Source organism: Trypanosoma melophagium, assembly GCF_022059095.1.
Source record: "Trypanosoma melophagium isolate St. Kilda chromosome Unknown ctg24segment1, whole genome shotgun sequence".
Classification (NCBI taxonomy): domain Eukaryota; phylum Euglenozoa; class Kinetoplastea; order Trypanosomatida; family Trypanosomatidae; genus Trypanosoma; species Trypanosoma melophagium.
In genome coordinates this window covers 369,447-391,801 of record NW_027125155.1, presented here as the reverse complement: position 1 = coordinate 391,801, position 22,355 = coordinate 369,447, and the positions used below count along the sequence as shown (strand labels likewise).

Sequence of the window (22,355 nt, the reverse complement as noted above, 5' to 3'; positions counted from 1 at the left end):
TTTTCCATGTCACGTGTATGTTAAATCTTGTGAGTGTATGCGTACTTGTACAGTCAATTTATTCTTAATTTTTTTCATTTTTTTTTTTACATTTGCGCCTGTATTATAGATAATCTCTTCCTTCTGCCTTGTACTTATTTTTGCCCCGGCAGTAAGTAAGAGCGTAAGAATTTATGTACCTACAAATTTCCCTCTTGTGCTAAACCGTATCTATTTTTACGCTGCGTAAAAAAAAAAGAAAAGAGAAAACCCAACGAGAATAAAAACATGCTTTTTTTTATTCTTTGACTCATGGAATCTCTCTTTGTATCTTTGTCATTTTAGCTATATATATATATATATATATATATTGTATTTTTGTTTCACTCTTATCTCTCCCACACGCACACACATTATTTCAATCACACCAAAAGGAAGTAAAATATATATATATATATATATATATATATATATATATATATAAACCTGTTTCAGGAATTTATTGAGCAATAACAACAATAAATAAAAGGAAAGAAAAAATAAAAGAAACTCCCAAAGGCGCTCTCATTCTTCTTCATTCACTACTATTGCCATAAATCCACTTTATTACCCACGCATACACACATATACATACACTATCTATTCCGACCGACCCATTATTATTATTATTATTATTATTATTATTATTACTATATCCCATTGCCGTACCCTTAAACATGTCCATTACCGCCCATGGTCACATTGAACTCATCATTGGCCCCATGTTTGCTGGCAAAACCACTGAACTGATGCGTCGTGTGCGTCGGGAGTTGTTTGCCCGCCGCTCCTGCTACATCATCAAACACTCCCGTGATGTGCGGTACAACCGTGAGAGTGTGTCCTCGCATGATCGTCTCCTACTTGGCGCCACTGCCGCCGTGGCCACACTGGCGGAGGTCGAGGATGCGTGGCGGTCGTATGATGTGGTGGCGGTGGATGAGGGACAGTTCTTCCCGGATGTCGTGGACTTCTGCAACCGGGCGGCGGATGCCGGCAAGACGGTCATTGTGTCTGCGCTGGACGGGGACTACCGCCGCCAGCCGTTTGATGGGATCTGTCGGCTGATTCCGCTCGCGGAGTCGGTGAAGAAACTCAGCGCGGTCTGCATGGCCTGCCACGCACGGGCCGCCTCCTTCACACACCGCACGGTGAGTTCCGAGGCGCGGGAATTGATTGGCGGCGCCGATATGTACATCGCCACGTGCCGAATGTGTTATATTGCCAAGGAGAAGGAACAGCACCACACAGGAGAAGGAGAAGGAGAAGCGAAACAGAAGAAGAAGGAGGAATCACACAACTGTAGTAAGGGAGAGGAGGAGTGTCGTAAAGTACAACAAGCACAAAATGAAAAACAAACAGAGACACAGAGAGACGCCACAACGGAAGATCCCTCGACACCAGAGTTAAACACCGCGGCCGCGATGGAGTCCCCATCACCGGTGGTTATCGGCCGCAAACGTCCATCCGACGCCGCAGATGATTCCTCTATAGAAACTGAACACCGTGCTGGAGTGCGAGCGCGAGTGGAGTTTCGGTAAATAATAATAACTATGCGAATTCACCTTACCCCCCAGATTCCCTATTTTATTTTCTTTTTTTATCTCTCTTTCTCTTTCCCACTAGAAATATATATTCTTCACTTCTTTCACGTGTGGAATATTTATAATTTTTTTGTGTGTGTAATAAGAACCATTTTTTTTTTTTACTTCTTTTTTTTTCTTTTTTTTTTTCTCTTAATTTGGAATAATTACAGTGTTTCGGAGGAATAGAGATGTGAAAAACCACGCCTTTATAGATGCAAACTGAAATGAAAACGTTTCCAGCAGCAAAAACTAAAGAAAATAAAGGGTATGGTAAGAAATGAAGCAAATGATAAAAGAAAAAAAAGACTTTGCAAATAAATAAATAAAGAAACAAAAAGATAGCAAAGCAGTTGAAGTGGAGGTGTTCACTGTTTGTTATTGTTGTTGTTGTTTTCGCGATTACTCTAAAAAGTAAGTCACATTTTCTATGCTGGTCGTTTTTTTTCTTGGTTCTGTTTCTCTCCTTTCCAGTTCCTCATTATTTACTAATTCATAGAGGCATTATGGGTTATCATTTATTTTATTATTTATTATATATATATATATATATATATACGTATTTTTGCTGGTGGGGAGGAGTACAGTAAGATACGCTCACATTCGAAGGAAAGAAAGAAAGAACTGTTGAAAGAAAAAAAGGGGGAAAGAAAACGAAAGGTTTCAAACTTACCGAAATACCTTTAACCGTTACCCCGTAATATATGTAAATATGGGTGTGATGTTTTCTTCTTCACAAACTTTTTTTTTTAATTTCCTGAGATAAAACCTTTTCTTCTCCCTTATTCTTCTTTTCCAAATCACTTGCGTGGTAGTGAAATCGGTAAAAGAAGAGACACTGTTGTTTAACATTCACTTTTTTGAAAAAAAAAGACTGCATATGCAGTAGGTGGTAATACTTTCGTTTCCTTGTGTCTCTTCTTCGTTTTTTTAAGAAGGTACTACAAAGATGATGGGTGAGTTGTTTGTTTCTTTTTTTTTTTTGGTGCCTTTATTTGATTTCGCTTTTCTTTCATCCTTATTGTTTTTTTTCTCATTGTTTGGCGTATCACAGATTCCATTTCACTAAATAGAGAGTGACGTAGGATAATAAGAGGAAAAAAAAAACAACAAAATAATAAGTGGGGGAAAAAATAAAACAATAGAAAGTTCCCAACGTTGAATTCAATCTTGTAGATATGTTGGGGAGGCCACAGGTACGTGTTGTGCTGCGGTTTCGCCCTCTTAACGAGGAAGAAGTACAGAAACCACAACAACAACAAGGAGAAGAGAGTGATGTTGAGGAAACATCGTGGATAAAATACGATGAAGACTCTGTTGAAATCATAGAAAATGCACCAGCATTGATTGGAGGTATTCGTATGCCAAGCAATATCCCCAATAATAAGAATAATCAAGATTACAATGATAACAATAGTACAACACCTGTTACTCCTACAACCACAACAACAACTATTTCTACTACCAATACGATGATGACTCATCTGGATAGTGATGTGGAGAAGAATGGAATGATGGATGTACTATCACACACTACAACAGCACTCATTCGACCACATTCACGTAAAACATTCACCTTTGATGCTGTTCTAGCAGACTCTACTGAGCAACAAGAAACATACGAATACATTGGTGTACCTGTTCTAGATTATGTCCTAAAAGGATATAATAGTACTATTCTTGCTTATGGTCAAACAGGTAGTGGGAAAACACATAGTATGTTAGGACCTGCAGGTGGTAAACTTAATTGTTTCACCTCGCGGAGTCCATATTATGAATCACGCGGACTTATTCCACGTTTTGCAGAAGCACTCTTTAATGATTTGGCACGTTTTAATCCAACCGAACGTAAATGGCGAGTAAGTGCCTCTATGTTTGAAATTTACATGGAAAATATCATTGATCTCTTTTGCACTGGTCCACAGGCAACGGAGTATCGCATCCGTGAGGATACACTTAGTAAAGCTGTATATGTAGAATCCCTCGAACAGGTGGAGTGTATGAATGCAATGCAGTTATTAGAACTTGTGCGTAGTGGGATGCAGCGACGACACACCGCGGCAACGGAATCTAATGATACATCTAGTCGTAGTCACTGTATACTCTCTCTCTTTCTAGAGCAACGGGATTTGTTATCTGATGGGTCTATTACATTAAGTCGATTAAACTTTGTCGATCTTGCCGGTAGTGAAAAAGTTTTTCGCACATTGGCCGAAGGTGATCGTTTACGCGAGGCCCAATGCATCAATCTCTCCCTTGCCCTGCTTGGAAATGTTATTCACCGACTAACAGATCCCAAACCGGGATATGTGCCATTTCGCGATTGCAAACTCACCCGTGTACTGCAGGACTCACTTGGCGGAAATGCCCTCACCACGCTCTTATGTCATGCCTCAACAGCCGCACTAAATAGAGATGAAACGATAACAACACTGCGGTTTGCGCAGCGGGCGAAACGAGTGCGTAATCGACCACGTGTGAACAAACCATTAATACAACAGGAACTTGGATTGGCGCATGCCTCTGCGTTAGATCGTATACGGGAGTTAAAGCAACGTGGAGGGATGTTGAATGAAGTTTCGGAGTCAGAACAACAACATCAACAACAATTACAGTCTATTATCGATTCTCTTATGAATGAAGTAACGGAACTCAAGAAGGAGTTGCGTACAAAGGAGGAGGAGCTGCAACACACATCTGATAAGGTGGAGTTCTATAAACATCAGTGTACTCTACTACGGGAGGAACATGATGAAGTGTGTGAAGAACACAAGGCGAGAGAAATGAAACTTATTGAACTTTGTGCTACCATCGAACAGGAACGAAATGCGTTACTACTAGATATAGAAGAACTGAAATTTAATATAACATCTACAAATCAATCCGATTGGAAACCCATTGCTCCTGTTACGCCTGCAGGGAACAGTATGACACTTCAGGATTCTAGAAAAACTGAGAGCGGAACAGCCGCCATGACAGTCATGCATCCACTGCAGTCTATTCATACAATTTTTATTCCACGAATAGAAAAACCACAGAGAGAAAATAAAACTAATGAATGGCATCATCATACGGATCCTGCAGCGCCTACAGAAGAGGAATTTCGTCGATCTATTACTAGAACACCACATAGAGGCGAAACACATACGGGGGAAATGGATCTCCGATTAGATACATTAGATCAAGACATAAATCAACTAAACGATATACGCATAGTTGAAATCAACACAACAACAAAAGGAATGGGCACCAATCCATTACATCAAGAAGAATCAGCCTCAGTTCAGCGTGTACTACAGCTAGAAAGAAAACTGGTAAATACATCCACAATGACTGATCTCGCAGCCACAGATTTACAGGAGCAGGAAGAACTAGCCACAGCCCAGCGTATACTACAAGAAAGAGAACTGGTGAATGTAAACACAATGACTGATCTCGCAGCCACAGATTTACAGGAGCAGGAAGAACTAGCCACAGCCCAGCGTATACTACAAGAAAAATGTAAACACAATGACTGATCTCGCAGCCACAGATTTACAAAGAACTAGCCACAGCCCAGCGTATACTACAAGAAAGGAACTGGTGAATGTAAACACAATGACTGATCTCGCAGCCACAGATTTACAGGCGCAGGAAGAACTAGCCACAGCCCAGCGTATACTACAAGAAAGAGAACTGGTGAATGTAAACACAATGACTGATCTCGCAGCCACAGATTTACAGGCGCAGGAAGAACTAGCCACAGCCCAGCGTATACTACAAGAAAGAGAACTGGTGAATGTAAACACAATGACTGATCTCGCAGCCACAGATTTACAGGCGCAGGAAGAACTAGCCACAGCCCAGCGTATACTACAAGAAAGGGAACTGGTGAATGTAAACACAATGACTGATCTCGCAGCCACAGATTTACAGGCGCAGGAAGAACTAGCCACAGCCCAGCGTATATTAAAAGAAAGAGAACTGGTGAATGTAAACACAATGACTGATCTCGCAGCCACAGATTTACAGGAGCAGGAAGAACTAGCCACAGCCCAGCGTATACTACAAGAAAGAGAACTGGTGAATGTAAACACAATGACTGATCTCGCAGCCACAGATTTACAGGCGCAGGAAGAACTAGCCACAGCCCAGCGTATATTAAAAGAAAGAGAACTGGTGAATGTAAACACAATGACTGATCTCGCAGCCACAGATTTACAGGCGCAGGAAGAACTAGCCACAGCCCAGCGTATACTACAAGAAAGAGAACTGGTGAATGTAAACACAATGACTGATCTCGCAGCCACAGATTTACAGGAGCAGGAAGAACTAGCCACAGCCCAGCGTATACTACAAGAAAGAGAACTGGTGAATGTAAACACAATGACTGATCTCGCAGCCACAGATTTACAGGAGCAGGAAGAACTAGCCACAGCCCAGCGTATACTACAAGAAAGAGAACTGGTGAATGTAAACACAATGACTGATCTCGCAGCCACAGATTTACAGGCGCAGGAAGAACTAGCCACAGCCCAGCGTATACTACAAGAAAGAGAACTGGTGAATGTAAACACAATGACTGATCTCGCAGCCACAGATTTACAGGCGCAGGAAGAACTAGCCACAGCCCAGCGTATACTACAAGAAAGAGAACTGGTGAATGTAAACACAATGACTGATCTCGCAGCCACAGATTTACAGGCGCAGGAAGAACTAGCCACAGCCCAGCGTATACTACAAGAAAGAGAACTGGTGAATGTAAACACAATGACTGATCTCGCAGCCACAGATTTACAGGCGCAGGAAGAACTAGCCACAGCCCAGCGTATATTAAAAGAAAGAGAACTGGTGAATGTAAACACAATGACTGATCTCGCAGCCACAGATTTACAGGCGCAGGAAGAACCTAGCCACAGCCCAGCGTATACTAAAAGAAGAGAAACTGGTGAATGTAAACACAATGACTGATCTCGCAGCCACAGATTTACAGGCGCAGGAAGAACTAGCCACAGCCCAGCGTATATTAAAAGAAAGGGAACTGGTGAATGTAAACACAATGACTGATCTCGCAGCCACAGATTTACAGGAGCAGGAAGAACTAGCCACAGCCCAGAAACACAATGACTGATCTCGCAGCCACAGATTTACAGGCGCAGGAAGAACTAGCCACAGCCCAGCGTATATTAAAAGAAAGAGAACTGGTGAATGTAAACACAATGACTGATCTCGCAGCCACAGATTTACAGGCGCAGGAAGAACTAGCCACAGCCCAGCGTATACTACAAGAAAGAGAACTGGTGAATGTAAACACAATGACTGATCTCGCAGCCACAGATTTACAGGCGCAGGAAGAACTAGCCACAGCCCAGCGTATACTACAAGAAAGAGAACTGGTGAATGTAAACACAATGACTGATCTCGCAGCCACAGATTTACAGGAGCAGGAAGAACTAGCCACAGCCCAGCGTATACTACAAGAAAGAGAACTGGTGAATGTAAACACAATGACTGATCTCGCAGCCACAGATTTACAGGAGCAGGAAGAACTAGCCACAGCCCAGCGTATACTACAAGAAAGAGAACTGGTGAATGTAAACACAATGACTGATCTCGCAGCCACAGATTTACAGGCGCAGGAAGAACTAGCCACAGCCCAGCGTATACTACAAGAAAGGGAACTGGTGAATGTAAACACAATGACTGATCTCGCAGCCACAGATTTACAGGCGCAGGAAGAACTAGCCACAGCCCAGCGTATACTACAAGAAAGGGAACTGGTGAATGTAAACACAATGACTGATCTCGCAGCCACAGATTTACAGGCGCAGGAAGAACTAGCCACAGCCCAGCGTATATTAAAAGAAAGAGAACTGGTGAATGTAAACACAATGACTGATCTCGCAGCCACAGATTTACAGGAGCAGGAAGAACTAGCCACAGCCCAGCGTATATTAAAAGAAAGGGAACTGGTGAATGTAAACACAATGACTGATCTCGCAGCCACAGATTTACAGGCGCAGGAAGAACTAGCCACAGCCCAGCGTATACTACAAGAAAGAGAACTGGTGAATGTAAACACAATGACTGATCTCGCAGCCACAGATTTACAGGAGCAGGAAGAAATAATCTTAACTCAAAGAGCACTGCTGCGGAAGCGAGAACTAGAGGGATTGGGTGTGTTTAATTCTAGGAGTGGTGTAGTAGAAGCAGATGATGTGATGTCTCTCCCTCATATGCTTGAAGAGATTTGCTCTTCTTTAACTACTGTTTGTTTACCCGATGTGTTGGATGCAAAGATTTTTGAATCTCTTCGAACTGTGGTTGATACTCTTTCTATATTTAATGAATCTTTGCTGAACCAAAATCCAATGGATGTATTCGAATCTGTTGAACCACAGTGGGGTCGTGCAGTTGAAGGTGGTGAACCGCCAGAGAAGATATTTCCAAGTGATTTGTTATTTTACATTCTTCGCGTATCTCGTGATATTTTCTTACCTTATGCGAATAACATTAGTAGTACTAATAGCTGTAGTACTAAGAATGGGGAGGAGGAGGAGACGACTATTATTAATTGTAAAGAGGAGAAAATGGTTCCTTTTGCCTTAAAGGTATTACGAGATATTGCGAAAGGCCGAAGTCTTGGGGCTCTTTCACGGTTTACACGTGATGAGGTTGTACACGCTATTGATGTTGTACGGGATTCTTTTAGTAATACAGTGGAGGCGAGAGAGAATGATGTACTTGTGTTAAATTCCAGTGGTACACTCAGTGATAGTGTAACGGTGTGTGATCACACAAAGGCGGAAGTGGCGGCAGCGTGTAATCTACTCAGTACTACACTTGTACAAACCGTAAAAGTTGTGGGAACTGAGATGCTGGGATTACTGCATAAACGCGTACATGGTGGATTAACAGAACGTGAATTAACGTTAACTTGTTGTATTTTGCAGGATCAATTATCATCCATTGTATACACCCCACCACTACATGCGGTATTACTGCAGCAGGAAGTTCGAGATACGATAGAATTAATGGAAAGTGTTATAAGTGTTGCGAGTACCAGACAACAACAGCGTGAGGAAAATAACGAGAGAGAAGTTGATAATCCAACAATAGATGTATTATGCAGTGAAGCTATGAAATATGCATTACAGACGTTACGTGCTTGTATAAGTGATGACAATAGTGCTAATGCCGATCTTCTTACAGTGTTTTACAGTGAAGAGGTGCGAGAGGCGGCGGTAGTGTTGAATCGTGCTGTGGAAGCTGCAAAGACACAAAGTCTGAGAAACTCAGAGGATACGAATGATAGTAATAAGAATAATAATGATGATAATAATAATGAGAACGGTAATAATAGCAGTAAAAGAAACAAAAGAAGAGGTGAGGCTATACGTAGTAAGCGGACAAAAGATGGATTCAGTACAATTCGAGAAGTTCATGGCGATACACAGTCTGCCGTTATCGCATTAAGAGCATATGCGGCGGTGTTGAGTGATGTTTATAGAGATAGTGAGACCACATCTTATTTGTATACACCAAATGTATTATCTGCAGTGGATCAATTATTACAAGTATTACACCGTGCGGTGGATATGCATATAACCGTATCGAGTGGTATTCCACTATTAGGGCGAAATAACACACCCTTATTACAATTATTGCAGGGGGCACGTACTAATACGAGAGAAATGCTTCAACGTATATCATTAGAGTCTCCAGAGAATCAACAAGAAAAAGAAAAAGAAGAAAGTGAAGAATTTGTGGATAATCATATGTCTTCAAGAGATAGGACGTCATCTCCGTGTGTACAGGCACCGTCCACCGCACATGTATTAAATGGACTTGATTGTGTAGTGCAGAAACCATCCGAGTCTTCTTTAAATAAGAAACTAGGTGTAACGTTAGAGATTGAACCAATGGAATCTATTCAACCAAAAGAAAAGAAATGTGAAGAAGTACCATTAAATACAGTAGATTTGAATAATCCTATAAGTAATGTTCGTGCTGAAGGTTCGCCTGAAGAAGGTGATGCTCATACACTTGTCGTAACAGAAGTATTAAGCCGCACTCCCTCAACGAGACCACGCTCTCTTGAACCAACAGTTCCAGTGCCAAATCCCACAATAAATAATAATTATTATAAAGGAGAAGAAGAAGAAAGGGGAATAAGAATAAGGAAACATTTTGCAGATAAAACGACATCTCTCATTCCTTTTATACGACCCCTTATGAAGGATGTTTCTGTCATGACGAGTGATGACAAAGAATCTTTAATATTCAATTGTCATGTTAAGGATAAACAAGAGAAATATGATGGTATAGTACAAACAGAGGAGACGGCAGCAGATCTCGCTATTTATATGCAATTCTTTCTTGATACAAAAGCAATGTTGGGAAAAGAAAAGGAAATAAATGCAGCAGCGGAGTTACTTGCCATTATTGCAAATATGCAACGTGAATTAGAGTTCCTACACAATGTTGAAGAACCTGCACTAAAGAAGGAGCTGGCAGAACAGGAATGTGAGTTAAAAACAATACATGGAACTCTTACGAAATTGCAGAGCCTGATACAACAACATCCATGTGTTTCTACTAGTAGTAGTAACGAACATAAAATGCCGCAGATGTTACGAGAAGAAGTACGAGATAAATCAATACCATCACGTAGACGTAAAGCATCACTGCGTGGACCTGTTTTACGGGTAAATTATGCAGAAGTACCAATACCTGTATCTTTACCAGCTTTAGGTGAAAAGCATAGTAATACTAATACTGATGATAATACTATTATTAATACTACGAATATAAATACAAATATGAATACGGCTGTTGTTGCTGAAGGTATTGTGGAGGAAGTCATCATGTGCTTTAAGACATGGCATACACTTCATGCGAATATCGTACAACATGATGCGGAGGCGATCAATCGTGTCAAACAGCTGGAGAAATTACTTTCCATCGCCAAAGAAGAACGAGATACGTATAGTGACAAACTCAACAATCTCAACATCACACTCTCTAAACAACAAACAGAGAATAAGGCATTACGTGAATTACTGCAAACGCTACACATTGACGTGGACGCACTAAACACGGCATTATCGCAGGAACAAAAAGCAGCAACCGCAGCAGCAGCAGCAGCAGCACAAATGCGACAAACGGCTGGACAAACGGAATTGTGTGAAATGGCCGCAACGGAACTGCAATTGCGATCGGATGAACTTCAGTCATTACGAGCGGAGTTGCCACGATTACGTGCACTGCGAGATGCGGGACTTGCGGGGCGTAAATGTGAATTACTGCGACGTGGACTGCGGGGATTAACACGGAGTGTGAACACGATCACTGCACTGCTGCAGCGGGAATCTCGTTTTAATACCGGCACATTAGAGACGCAGCGATTGTTGTTGTTAGACTCTGTGGCCGCATTAACGGCGGAGATTGCGGAGACACAGGAGAGTCTGCAGCAATATATTGAGCGAAGGAAGATTAGGGATATTGTTAATAGTCGTATGCATTATGACGATAATAATATCCCTAACGATAATAATAGTAATAATAATAATAATAATAATAATAATAGCACGCATGGTATTCTGGTACTGGATGGGGAACGGGCGGTGATCGCTTCTGCGCATTGTGGGTTGGAGTAAACATAAGGAGAGTGATGAAGTAATAATTTTCTTATTACTTTATATATATATATATATATATATATATATATATATATATATATGCACGTGAAGGATATTGACAGTGTAACGCTGACGTTAGTAGATCCACAGAGGAAAATCAGAAAGAAATAAAAGGAACTAGACTCTTAGCGTTATGACGGGATTCTCTTTTTTATACAGTACAGAAGGATACACTGTCTTGTTTGGTTTTGTTATATTTTTCTTATTTCATAGATAGAGTGAGGAATGAGAATACGTAGATACAATATATTAGATACTAATAGATATAGATATATATATATGTATATATATTCTACATGAATTTTTATTTATTTATATGCAACAGTAATATAGATAATAGGTTAGAAAACTTTAGAGAGTCAAAAAAAAAGGAATGAAAAGAGAAAAAGTACAGGGACTGAAATTATTCTTGGGATCAGTTATTATAATCGATATTATCAATAATTACTATGTCTAAAAACACTTTGGGACTAAAAAAATAATATAAAACTCTCCTGTTATTCTTCCTTTTTTGTTATTTCTTTCAATTTTCAATTTGAATCGATTTTACTTTATAGGCTCGTAAAGGTAGATGACTCTACGCTGTCGTCTGCTACTTCGGGCCTACGCCTCTGAAGGAAATCTCCCCATTGCTGGCTTAGCAACAAGTACTATTACTACTACTACTACTACTACTAATAATAATAATAATAATAATAATAATAATAATAATAATAATAATAATAATACTAGTACTATTACTACTAGTATTAATAGTAATAGTAGTAATAATAATGCAGCTGCAGGTGCAAGTCCACGGACACAAACACACACATCTGCACCGCAAAAGTATCCATCACAGCAATCATCTTATCGCTCCTCATTGAACGATAATACTACAACAACAATCAATGGAAGAGAAATAGATGCCCTTCGCAAAGAACTCGCGGCTGCACAGTTGCGTATATCCGAACTACGTTTAAGTCAAATCACACTTTATGAGGCATTACTGCGGCGAATGGATGAAACAGACCGTGCGGCCCACAGTACGGCAACAGAACTGCGATACACCGCATTAGCTCTGCAATGTCATCATGATATTCTCGAAACGGAATTACGCCGCATCTTGTCCATTAACCCGCAGAGTATTAATAGTGAAATGAGTGAAGAAGATAAAATACGATTACGTGTGGCGGCCATTGAAGCGGCATCACGGGAGATGGTGCGAAAAAACATTGGATTTCGTGTGCAGCGAGTCTCAGAGGAGCCCGCTCCTTCAGTGCGTATGAATGAGAATAGAGAGAACGAGAGTGATAAAATCACGAAGAAAGAGATGTAGCGTCATCTCCCAATTGAAGAGGTGAGGAGTTGTTGTTGGTCTGTGTCTGTGTGTGTTCATTTCTGCTGCTATAAATGATGGCACGACTCTTTCTAGCATTTATTTATTTTTTATTGTTTTTATTTTTCTTCTTTTTGTAATATATATATATATGAAATAATTATATGGAAAGTATATGCATCTTTTTCATTTCTTGTTTCCTTTTTTTCGTTTGCAGGCCTTTTTGCTATTAGAGGGTGTGTATTACACGAACTCCCTTTCCACCATAGAGATAATAACGAGTACTAATAATAAACAAGAACATAAAAAGAAAAAAAAGAACCTAAAGGACCACATCGATATTTAAAAAAAAAAACATACATAGATATCCATATATATACTAAAACCCCCACTCCGCATCTACACAGGAAACACAAAAAGAAGGAGCATGTCTAGCAGTAAACCTAAATTAACCGTCTCTGCAGTGCGGGGTCGTATTATAGTCGCAGCAGAGGACGGTGAACGCATTGGGGGTTGGGGCGGCACGGAGTGTTTTCTCTCACGCCAAACAGGACTCGGGCCGTGTCTCGTCGTGCGTTCCAGTCGACATAAAAGACATGAGGGAACTTTCTTTCAACTGAATTCACTGCAGCGGGTGCTGTCGGCGTACGCCGTGGAGGGAAAATTGACTGTCGTAGTGCCGCATGAACGGCGATTGTGTACGGTGTTTATTGAGACGACAACTGACATTGACGCCCTGCGTGTGATGGCGGCGGTACTGCAGGACAGAAATCACTGGAAAGATATGGAGAAGAATGTGGCGTGTAAGAAGGGTCGGAACACACGCAGCACGGTAAAAACAATGGAAATAACGTCAAGAAAGGGCGGAGGAGGTAATGTTGATGGTAGTTTGCGAGATCTCAGTTTAAATGATGAGGGAGAGGATTGGGATTATAATGAAGATAGTGCTGAGAAGACAGATAATGAAGAGGAAAAGGAAGAAGTGGCGTCTCATCTCAAGACATCCTTATCAACAGTAGCGAGAGAGGATCTAACAACATTAATAACAGGAGACAAACCTTCTTCTTCTGCTACCGTAGTAGCAACAGCGAAAACAGAAACAGTTTCTTTAATAGAAACAAGAGAAGGAATATCTAGAATTACATGGACACAAGAACAAATGCGTGCGACACATTTAGTACGTAGTGGACAAAGTGTATTTGTAACAGGTGCAGTGGGAACAGGTAAAACTACTTGGCTACGTTATATAATTGATTCAATACTTTCTCGTAATGGAGAAACCGTTATTTCAGCTAGTACGGCTATTTCTGCGCATGATCTTAATGGTTGTACCATTCACGCATTAGCGGGGATTGAAAGAGGAGCGTGTACAATAGAAAAGGCACTTCATCATGTAAAGAGTCAACCAGATATACTACGTGTATGGAGAAAGTGTAAGACACTCATTATTAATGATGTGGAGATGCTCTCAGGGGATGTGTTTACGCTTATTGATACCATCGCACGACGGGTGCGGAATATACCGGATAAACCATTTGGTGGTATTCGTCTAATTCTATTGGGTGATTTTTTTAAAAGCTCATTTCTTATACATTCAACACAGACCGTTATAGCGACGGACACAGAAGATGATAACCGTCATCATGAAAGAAGGATGTGGTGTTTTGAGACTACTGTCTGGAAAGCATTACATCTCGTGGCTGTTGAGTTCTGTGCAAATTACCGTTATGTAGATGATATGATATTTGCGGCTGTTCTCGCCGATATTCGTCGTGGTTTGTACACTCGCCGTGTGCAGCGTGTTATTTCTACGTGGTTCAATAGACCACGCACAATGCGGTATGGTGTGGAGCCTACACGTATTGTGGCGGATGTACATATCGCCGAAGCCCATAATCAACGACGATTAAATCTTCTTATGCAACAAAAACAGAAGGAATTCGAATTAGGAGGAGAAGAAAAAGATAATTGGATTCAACGATATAAATCAGAAGATTATGCCTCTACACCGGGTGAGAATGTAGACGCGGAGGTGGTCCTATTACCCTTCATTGAACTCTGCATTGGGGCCCAAGTTGTACTCCTCGCCGCCCTTCCACAATCCCCGCGGTTGTTATTAGGCGATTGTGGCACTGTCGTCGCCTTTACAGCAGAGAAGAATGGAAGTGTACTGCCGGTTGTGTGTTTTGCGCACAGCGGCGGTGAAGAAGTTGTGGTGCCGCGTGTTTGTGTGAATGTGTTTAGTGCCGATGGAAGTATTCGGGCCACTCGTACACAAATTCCTCTGCGACTTGCATGGGCATTAACGGTGTGGGATGTGCGGGGATTAACACTACCACTCATACACTTAGATCTCAATAGTCATAATAGTAGTAATAACAGTAATAGTGGTTTGTCGTGTGCGGAGATGTATCTGGCATTAACACGTGTACGACAAGAAGAAGATATTTCACTCACTCGTTTTGATCCAAGTAGTGTATTCCATGCGGATACCAAAGTGTTAACATTGTATGAAACGTTATTCCCACAAAGGTGGAGGTGTGAAAACGAAAAGACGGATAGTAATTGGGATAGTCAATTAGTGGAACTGGGACGTGGTGAGAAGCGTACACGTTCTCCCAGTTCTCCCACACATCGTAGTAAGAGTGATAATAATAATAATAATAATAATAATAATATCAATGATAATAATAACAGTACGGATATTCACTGGAGGCGTGAGGGACTCTTTGATTCTCAGTTAGACACACCAATGCCATTAGGAGCTGCGGTTACCGTTAAACAAGATGCACTAAAACTACTCGCTGCGGCTGGTAGTGCTATTCCACATCTCACACAGGAAAGTGATGCCGCAGAGGAGTTTTCAGTGTGGCAAACACATACACAAACTTCCTCTCAACGTTTGCTGCTTTTGGATGATGATGAAAATGAATAGAGAAGAGAGAAGGAAATACAATGATGCGAGTAAATGTTGTGGGATGAATTTTTTTTTCTCTCTAATTGAAGTGTGAGTGTGTATACAGTTAATGTGAGTATCACAGAAGGAAAGAGAATCGTTCTTTATGCTTTCCTTTCTTGTTTTGTTGTATTTATATTCTGATTTGACCTTATTAGGGATTACTCCTTTCTCTCGCTCTCTCTCTGTATATATATTCTCTACTTTTTTTCTTCTCTTTTTTCAATACGAAAACAACCATTTTATCCTTAAATGAAGTGGGGCAGAGGTGTTCTTGGGCTTTTTTGTTCTTCAGGAAACAAATACAGACACAGAAATAAAGAAGAGCGTCTATTATTAATTTAAAACAAACAAAAAAACAAAAGAAAGAAATATATATATATACAGAACAGAAAATAAAAATAAAATGCCGCAGGATAAACGTTTAATTATCACCAAAGCGGTAGTGCATAAACTCCAACGTCTCTGCAATGGCGATGAAGCAGCAGCAGCGGCGGAAGGCATATTTCTTGAGTTTGTTATCCCTACTGTTGTCATTGCCCAATGTCCTGATCTCATTAACGCACATGTTTTTCAACTCCCACAACGTACATATGCAATGAATGGCCGCACCACATGTCTTATCGTTCCCCGCGTTATTTCCACCGATGCGTTTAAAATCAATAAACGTCATGGTTATTACGATGCGGTGATAACAGCAGAGGCGATTTGTAAACGCGATGACGCCGAAGCCGTACGTCGTGCGGTGCAAGTCGCGAATACATTTTCACACTTTGTGGTAGATGCACGTATTGTGTCAAGACTACCAATGTGTATTCTCTCCGCAGCCGGTGGTGGAAATGGCAATGGAAACGGTAAAACAGCAGAAACTACAGAAAAGACAAAAACAACAAAAACAACAACAACTGTTGGGCAAACCTCATCATTAGCACGTGCCTCGCGTAAGTGTATTACCGCCCTACAAGAGTTGGATGATCGTACAAGTCTCACATTTCGCCTCTCACAAGGGGCCACCGGTGGTGTGGTGCGGGCTGGACAACAGGGACAACTTATATTTCGCGTGGGACACGGCGGTATGACGGCTGGTGATGTGTGCGAGAATGCAAAGTGTTTCATATTTGCATTAAAGAGGGACTTTCCAACGGTGTGGAAATACATTCATGAGTTTAAAATGACATCAGGGGCTACAGAACCTATTCGTTTCATGGAGGTCCATATACAAAAATAAATTACATGGATTTGTTGTGGTAACTGTAATATGTAATGTGTGTGTTTGTTTCTGTTTGTGTGCTTTATTATTATTATTATTATTATTATTATTATTATTATTATTATTATTATTATTGATTTATTTGTTGTTGGTGGTGATGCCTGTTTTTGAGTTTTTCTATTTGTGAATATTGAATCTTCTCGATTAATTCTGCTGGTGATGAATATTAAAGTTAAGCATATCTAAGTTTCCATTTTTCGTGTACCTATCTAATCATTCTTGGATATTTACCTTGTTGTTGTTGTTTCTCTTTTTGGGTGTGTGTATATTTTTATCTGTTTGTTTGTGCATGCTCTGTTATTAGTGTATTTATTTCTTTTTTATTCTTCCTTTTTTTTTCTTTTCTCTCTCTCTTTCTCTTTAATTATATATTACTATTATTTTCAATGTAAATACAATATATAGATGATATTAAAAAAATAAATAAATATATATATTTATATCTATATCTATATTTATATTTATATAATTACCTACTTGGCTATTTATATATATATATATATATATACGAAATACTAGATACATCTTTTGATTAGGGATACCAGTTCCCATTAGCCATATTCTTCTATACCGTTGGTGTGTGTGTGTGTTTGTGTAAACAAGCAAAGCGAGAAATAGTACTTGGGAGTGAAATTACTTCCATTCTTCTCTTCTTTTAACGTTATTTCTATTTTAATGCCAAGCACGGCATCGATGCGGGGAACTTCCCTCGCCATCTCGCAGCGTTGCGTAACACAATCACAACAAGCACAACAATCCCAACAACAACCATCGCAACAGCAACAGCAACAACAACAATCTCATCATAGTCAACTCCAACCGGCACCACCTCAACAATCTCAATCACTTCAACAACAATCTCAATCACGACAGCAATTACAATTACAACAACAAGGTCAACCGTCGCAGGTTGATTTGAGTGAGGCGTACAGGTATCTTCGTCGTCATTGTGTGCATAACAAAGTTGAGAACTTATTCAGCAGCGTACTGAGTGAAAGGCCGGAAGATCCTTTACTGTATATTGTGGAACAACTTCGACACTCCAGTAACAAGACCTCAAAAGAGCGTCAATTGGATATCAATAGTTCTAGTAAACCCAATAGTGGTGATCGGACAGAAGATATAAAAGAGCCATCGGAGTCGAATTCCATAAAACGTGATGGACATGCCTCTCCCGTACGTTCTAAAGAAGAAACCACTGTGGAATCGAAATTACATAATACACCCACAACAAGTGATGAGGCACTCGTACGCAATTCCAGAAATACGCGTGCGGCTACTGCGGCTACTGCTGGTAGTGTTAGTTCTGGTAATGGTAATGTTAATGGTGTATCACTTGGGGAAAGTCAGAAATCCGCTCCAGTGAATACTGAAACACCAATGCAGCAGGATCTTAATGGATGGTCGTTTCCTCCGAATGGTCAAAACCAAACAAGTACAAGTATAAATGCAACTACAAATAATACAAATATAAATACAACAAATGCCACCCCTCCTGAGGCATATGTACAAAATATGCCAACCAGTTTATGCAGTACTCGTACCAATTTATGTGTATTGCGTCCTTCCTCCTCTGCTGTGTTTGCACCATGGGCGACGTCTGTTCGCAGTAGTGTTGGAGGGACAAGTTTAGATCGTGATGATAGCACCCGCAGTGATCTCTCTGCCTTTAGTGTCGTTTCTGTTGATGTGCAGGACTTTCTTCAGGAGTTCCGTAGTGTTAAGGCGGAGTGTGTCGGCGTGGACACACGACTGGTGGATATTGAAGTGTTGTCCGAAATCCTGCAGCGGGTGAATATCCCATTACCAGATGTTCCACTTATCGCAGATCTCTTTGATGAGGTAAAGGCAATTAGCGCATTTCGCTATTACCCAAAAAGTACACCAGGGGAAAAGGAGAGTATGGAGCCTCATGCATCTACATTAGCCATGGAAGATGCAGGAGAAACCGAATCACGTGAACGGGTATACTTTGATGCCTTTATTTCTCGTATGGCATTTATGATTCAAGGACGATATCCAACAGAAGTATTGCGAGCCACGTTTTACGCCGTTTTGGAGTCTGCGGTGCAAAAGAAGTGTTCTGCAGATGGTGATATCACACGACGTACAAGTTCATCCACTGGAAGTGCCGCAAGTGGAACATGTCGTACAGGAGCAAAGTGTCATGGTGGTAATAATGTCACCCACACTGGTGCAAATAATCATAATAATAATAATAATAATAATGATAATAATTCTCCTATTACAGCAGCAAATGCAAATGCTACAGCCCTACATACATTTCCCGGTATAAACACCTCACTTCCTCCTGCTCTCTGTGCCGCCCCAAATGATAATAACGTCCCCACCACAGAATTATCCACATTACTGCATGGTGTTCCATTAGCGGTGTGTGTAGAGGAAGGCCTCTGGCGTGGATTGGGAATTCCCGTAAGTAAAGCAGAAGTGGCCAGGGCACTGCATATGATTGGCATTCCAGCAGATGATAATTATGAGTTTCATGTGAATGACTTTGTGCGGTTAGTCACAGCACTTACTTCACCGAACCCTGTGCACAGTGTGGGGGAACGACTCTCGCCATGGATGACGACCACCACAAGTACAACAGGAACCACCACAACAGCAGCGGGAACATCATCGATTGGTAGAGATGCTTCATTTATGCGACTTGGGGCATCGTGTCGTGAGGATAGATTGTGATGAAGTGCATATATATATATATATATATATATATATATATATATATATATATATGAATTTTTATATTTTATATCTCTCTATATGAATGTGTGTGTGTGACTGTGGAGGATCATTACAACTGTATGTATTTATGTACTGGTGAGGGGAGAAAAAGGGGAAAGAAATAGTAATAATAGTAGAAAGTAAGAGAATATATTTATTATATATATATATATATATATATATATATATATATATACTTGTGAAATGTTAAGATAGCATGTAGGGTAAAAGGAAAGGGGGAAGTATTGAAGATTTGGTCTGATTAGACATAATATTTGTTTGCTTGCTTTTGTTTTGTTTTTCTTTTTGACGTGTATCTTTGCTCTGCGGCATTTAAAAAAAAAAAGGAAAAGATATATATTATGAACAACTATGAGAACAGAGAACAAAAGAGGTACGTTTTGTTTCAAACCTTTTTTTTATTATTGTTATTGTCCTTGCTTTAATCATAGTCATATATATATATATATATATATATGGAGTTTGCCTCGGAAGATAATTATGAGATGCGGTCCTCTTTTTTCTTGTTTGTTTTTCTCCATCTCATTTTCTTCACAGGTAAACCCTCTCTCACCCTCTTTAATAATAATACCAATAATAATAAGAGTGGTTGTAGTAAATAATATATGCATGCAGATTATATATGGAGTACAGTAGCTGTACGTGCATCTCCCTGTTTGTGATTACTTTTTTCTGACGTGCTTCATCAGCTTCACTGTTTCCTCTTTTTTTCGCTTTTTTTTTCTTTGACTTGTTTGATGAAATATTTTCTCGCCATTGCTTTTTTTTTTTTTTGTTTCTCTTTACTTTTGAGTACTTTTTTCTCAGTTTCCTTTTTTTTCAAACAGCCATCGGTTGATCGTGTATATATATATTGCTGTTTTTTTTTATTATTATTAGTGACTGATTTCTTTTTTCTTTTCTTTTCTCAGCTCTTTTCTGTTTATTGTTTGTGTGTTTGTCACGTTGTTTTCTTCCCCTCAGGCCTAGTTTGCTGTTGGTCTTGTTCATACCGCCGTTGATGAAGCTGTATTGTTTATAAATATATTTATTTATTTATTTATTTATATTTGGTGTTGAGGTTTAATTACTTTTCTCGCAGCGCAATGTACGGCTCCTCTTTCTCTTTTTCTTCTCTCAACCCATTTTTATCAGGTGAGGAAATAAATGCATGAGTTTATATCTCTGAAAGATATATAGTGCTTTGCTTTTTTTATTCTGTTATTCTTTATTATTATTATTATTATTATTATTATTATTATTATTATTATTATTATTATGTTCAATCCATTTATTTATTTTTCTTCTATTTTGTTTTATCACATATATAGGCACAGGAAATAATCAAAAAAAAGCGTTGACAGTAATAAAAGAAGTATTGAATTTAGAGATTAGACGTACGATGAGCAATGACAACACCGATTTCATCGGTACGTTTTGGCAATAACGGCAATGTTCCGCATTTTACCGCTGACAGAAGTAATAACAATAACAATAATAATGAGGAATACCAATTGCTCAACACACCACCAACTCTTCACGGCAAAGGAACGAGTAGTACTAACACTAATAATACCAATAGTAATAATAATGATAATAAAAGTAATAATAGAGAAGTGGAACAACGCTTCGCTCGCATTGTGGCAGAATATGAATATAAACTGTTAGGAGAACGTGCTCGTGCACAGGAGCGAGAAACACGTTTGGTAGGGGAATTACAACGAGAAAAGGCACAGGCATCACGTCTATTACGTGAACAACAACAACAACAAGAACAAAAAGGAGGACGAAATGGTAATAGTGGGATATTAACCGAAACAGGATCACGTGAAGGGTTTGTACCAAAAGAAGAACATGAACGTTTACAAAAACAAATTGTGGAAACACGTGATTTACTGCAAGAGGCAGAACGGCGTTATCAGCAAGAGAAACGAGAATTTTTAAACCTTCGCACATCTCAATTACGCAATGAAACCTCCAAACGTGGACAAGAAGGTGATATCATTGCCCGGGCAATGCAAGTCATGTCGAGGTATGAAGCCGTTGTGCGAAGTAGCGAAGAAAACAGTTTGGCACGACTTTCACGTCATATGGAGTCCTTTGAAGAAGAATGGCTGCGTCGCTCCACTGCGTTTGAACAGCAAAGGGCCGAATTTGAAGATAATATGATGCAAAAAGCACAACAAGTCTTAGCGGCACATCAGCAGGATGTGGAAACCATCAGTCGAGTGATGCTGGAAAAGACCACACAGGCACTAAGTAATCACAGTGAACTTCGACTAGAGATGGAACAGCAGGTCTTACGTCATGTGGAAGTGTTTAAAGAGGAATATAAATCGATCCTAGAAAAGGAGTTCTACGATCGCTGTCGTTTATATGATGAGAAACTCGCCGAACGGGAAAAGGGTTAGGTGTCTATATTACAGGAAGAACGTCTTCTTATCGCGAATGCCGAGCGGGAGGAGGTGAAGGAACATGAAGAACTACGCGTGAAATCATTAGAATCCGCAATGCGGAACTCTCACGCCTTCGGGAACAACTCGTGCGAGAACACCGTGAACAACAAACCGCCGCCATGGAGGAATTAATCGCCTGACGTGAACGAATGGATGCCGAACCCTGCAAAGCATTAGAATTAGAAATAGAAGCCGCTATTTATATGCACCGCGAAGAGGCCCAAGGGGCGGCGGCGGAACGTGATCGCTTAGAAGTTTGACTCAACGCCGCCGCAACGGCTGCACAACAACAACATGAGGCGACCGCAGCGGCAGTGGCACATGCGAGACGT

General features: G+C 40.2%; 8 protein-coding genes across 9 annotated transcripts; all 8 read left to right on the top strand.

Moving 5' to 3' along the window:
- Window positions 1–695: 695 nt before the first annotated feature.
- On the top strand, window positions 696–1,556 carry LSM04_000800 (Thymidine kinase; the record flags this gene model as incomplete). Its single annotated transcript, XM_067330044.1, has 1 exon — window positions 696–1,556. One exon carries the CDS (start codon window positions 696–698, stop codon window positions 1,554–1,556), a length of 861 nt encoding a protein of 286 aa, XP_067191097.1.
- Window positions 1,557–2,776: 1,220 nt separating this feature from the next.
- Window positions 2,777–6,548, top strand: LSM04_005423 (Kinesin motor domain; the record flags this gene model as incomplete). Its single annotated transcript, XM_067330043.1, has 2 exons — window positions 2,777–5,081; window positions 5,131–6,548. The coding sequence occupies 2 exons, from the start codon at window positions 2,777–2,779 to the stop codon at window positions 6,546–6,548; spliced, it is 3,723 nt and encodes a 1,240-aa protein (XP_067191217.1).
- A 152-nt stretch (window positions 6,549–6,700) lies between these two features.
- LSM04_002741 (uncharacterized protein) lies at window positions 6,701–11,236 on the top strand (the record flags this gene model as incomplete). Its single annotated transcript, XM_067330042.1, has 1 exon — window positions 6,701–11,236. The coding sequence occupies one exon, from the start codon at window positions 6,701–6,703 to the stop codon at window positions 11,234–11,236; it is 4,536 nt and encodes a 1,511-aa protein (XP_067191131.1).
- Window positions 11,237–11,849: 613 nt separating this feature from the next.
- Window positions 11,850–12,596, top strand: LSM04_009416 (uncharacterized protein; the record flags this gene model as incomplete). Its single annotated transcript, XM_067330041.1, has 1 exon — window positions 11,850–12,596. The coding sequence occupies one exon, from the start codon at window positions 11,850–11,852 to the stop codon at window positions 12,594–12,596; it is 747 nt and encodes a 248-aa protein (XP_067191325.1).
- Window positions 12,597–13,023: 427 nt separating this feature from the next.
- LSM04_002466 (DNA helicase Pif1-like) lies at window positions 13,024–15,531 on the top strand (the record flags this gene model as incomplete). Its single annotated transcript, XM_067330040.1, has 1 exon — window positions 13,024–15,531. One exon carries the CDS (start codon window positions 13,024–13,026, stop codon window positions 15,529–15,531), a length of 2,508 nt encoding a protein of 835 aa, XP_067191128.1.
- Window positions 15,532–15,958: 427 nt separating this feature from the next.
- LSM04_003349 (uncharacterized protein) lies at window positions 15,959–16,780 on the top strand (the record flags this gene model as incomplete). The annotated part of the gene is made up of 1 exon (XM_067330039.1): window positions 15,959–16,780. The coding sequence occupies one exon, from the start codon at window positions 15,959–15,961 to the stop codon at window positions 16,778–16,780; it is 822 nt and encodes a 273-aa protein (XP_067191151.1).
- A 717-nt stretch (window positions 16,781–17,497) lies between these two features.
- Window positions 17,498–19,525, top strand: LSM04_000702 (uncharacterized protein; the record flags this gene model as incomplete). The annotated part of the gene is made up of 1 exon (XM_067330038.1): window positions 17,498–19,525. One exon carries the CDS (start codon window positions 17,498–17,500, stop codon window positions 19,523–19,525), a length of 2,028 nt encoding a protein of 675 aa, XP_067191093.1.
- Window positions 19,526–20,976: 1,451 nt separating this feature from the next.
- On the top strand, window positions 20,977–22,283 carry LSM04_001135 (uncharacterized protein; the record flags this gene model as incomplete). Of its 2 annotated transcripts, XM_067330036.1 has the most annotated exons (2): window positions 20,977–21,973; window positions 22,195–22,283. In XM_067330036.1, the coding sequence occupies 2 exons, from the start codon at window positions 20,977–20,979 to the stop codon at window positions 22,281–22,283; spliced, it is 1,086 nt and encodes a 361-aa protein (XP_067191104.1). The 2 variants fall into 2 exon arrangements, with proteins under 2 accessions (XP_067191104.1, XP_067191105.1); XM_067330037.1 differs by lacking the exon at window positions 22,195–22,283 and having other exon boundaries at window positions 20,977–21,978.
- Window positions 22,284–22,355: the final 72 nt, after the last annotated feature.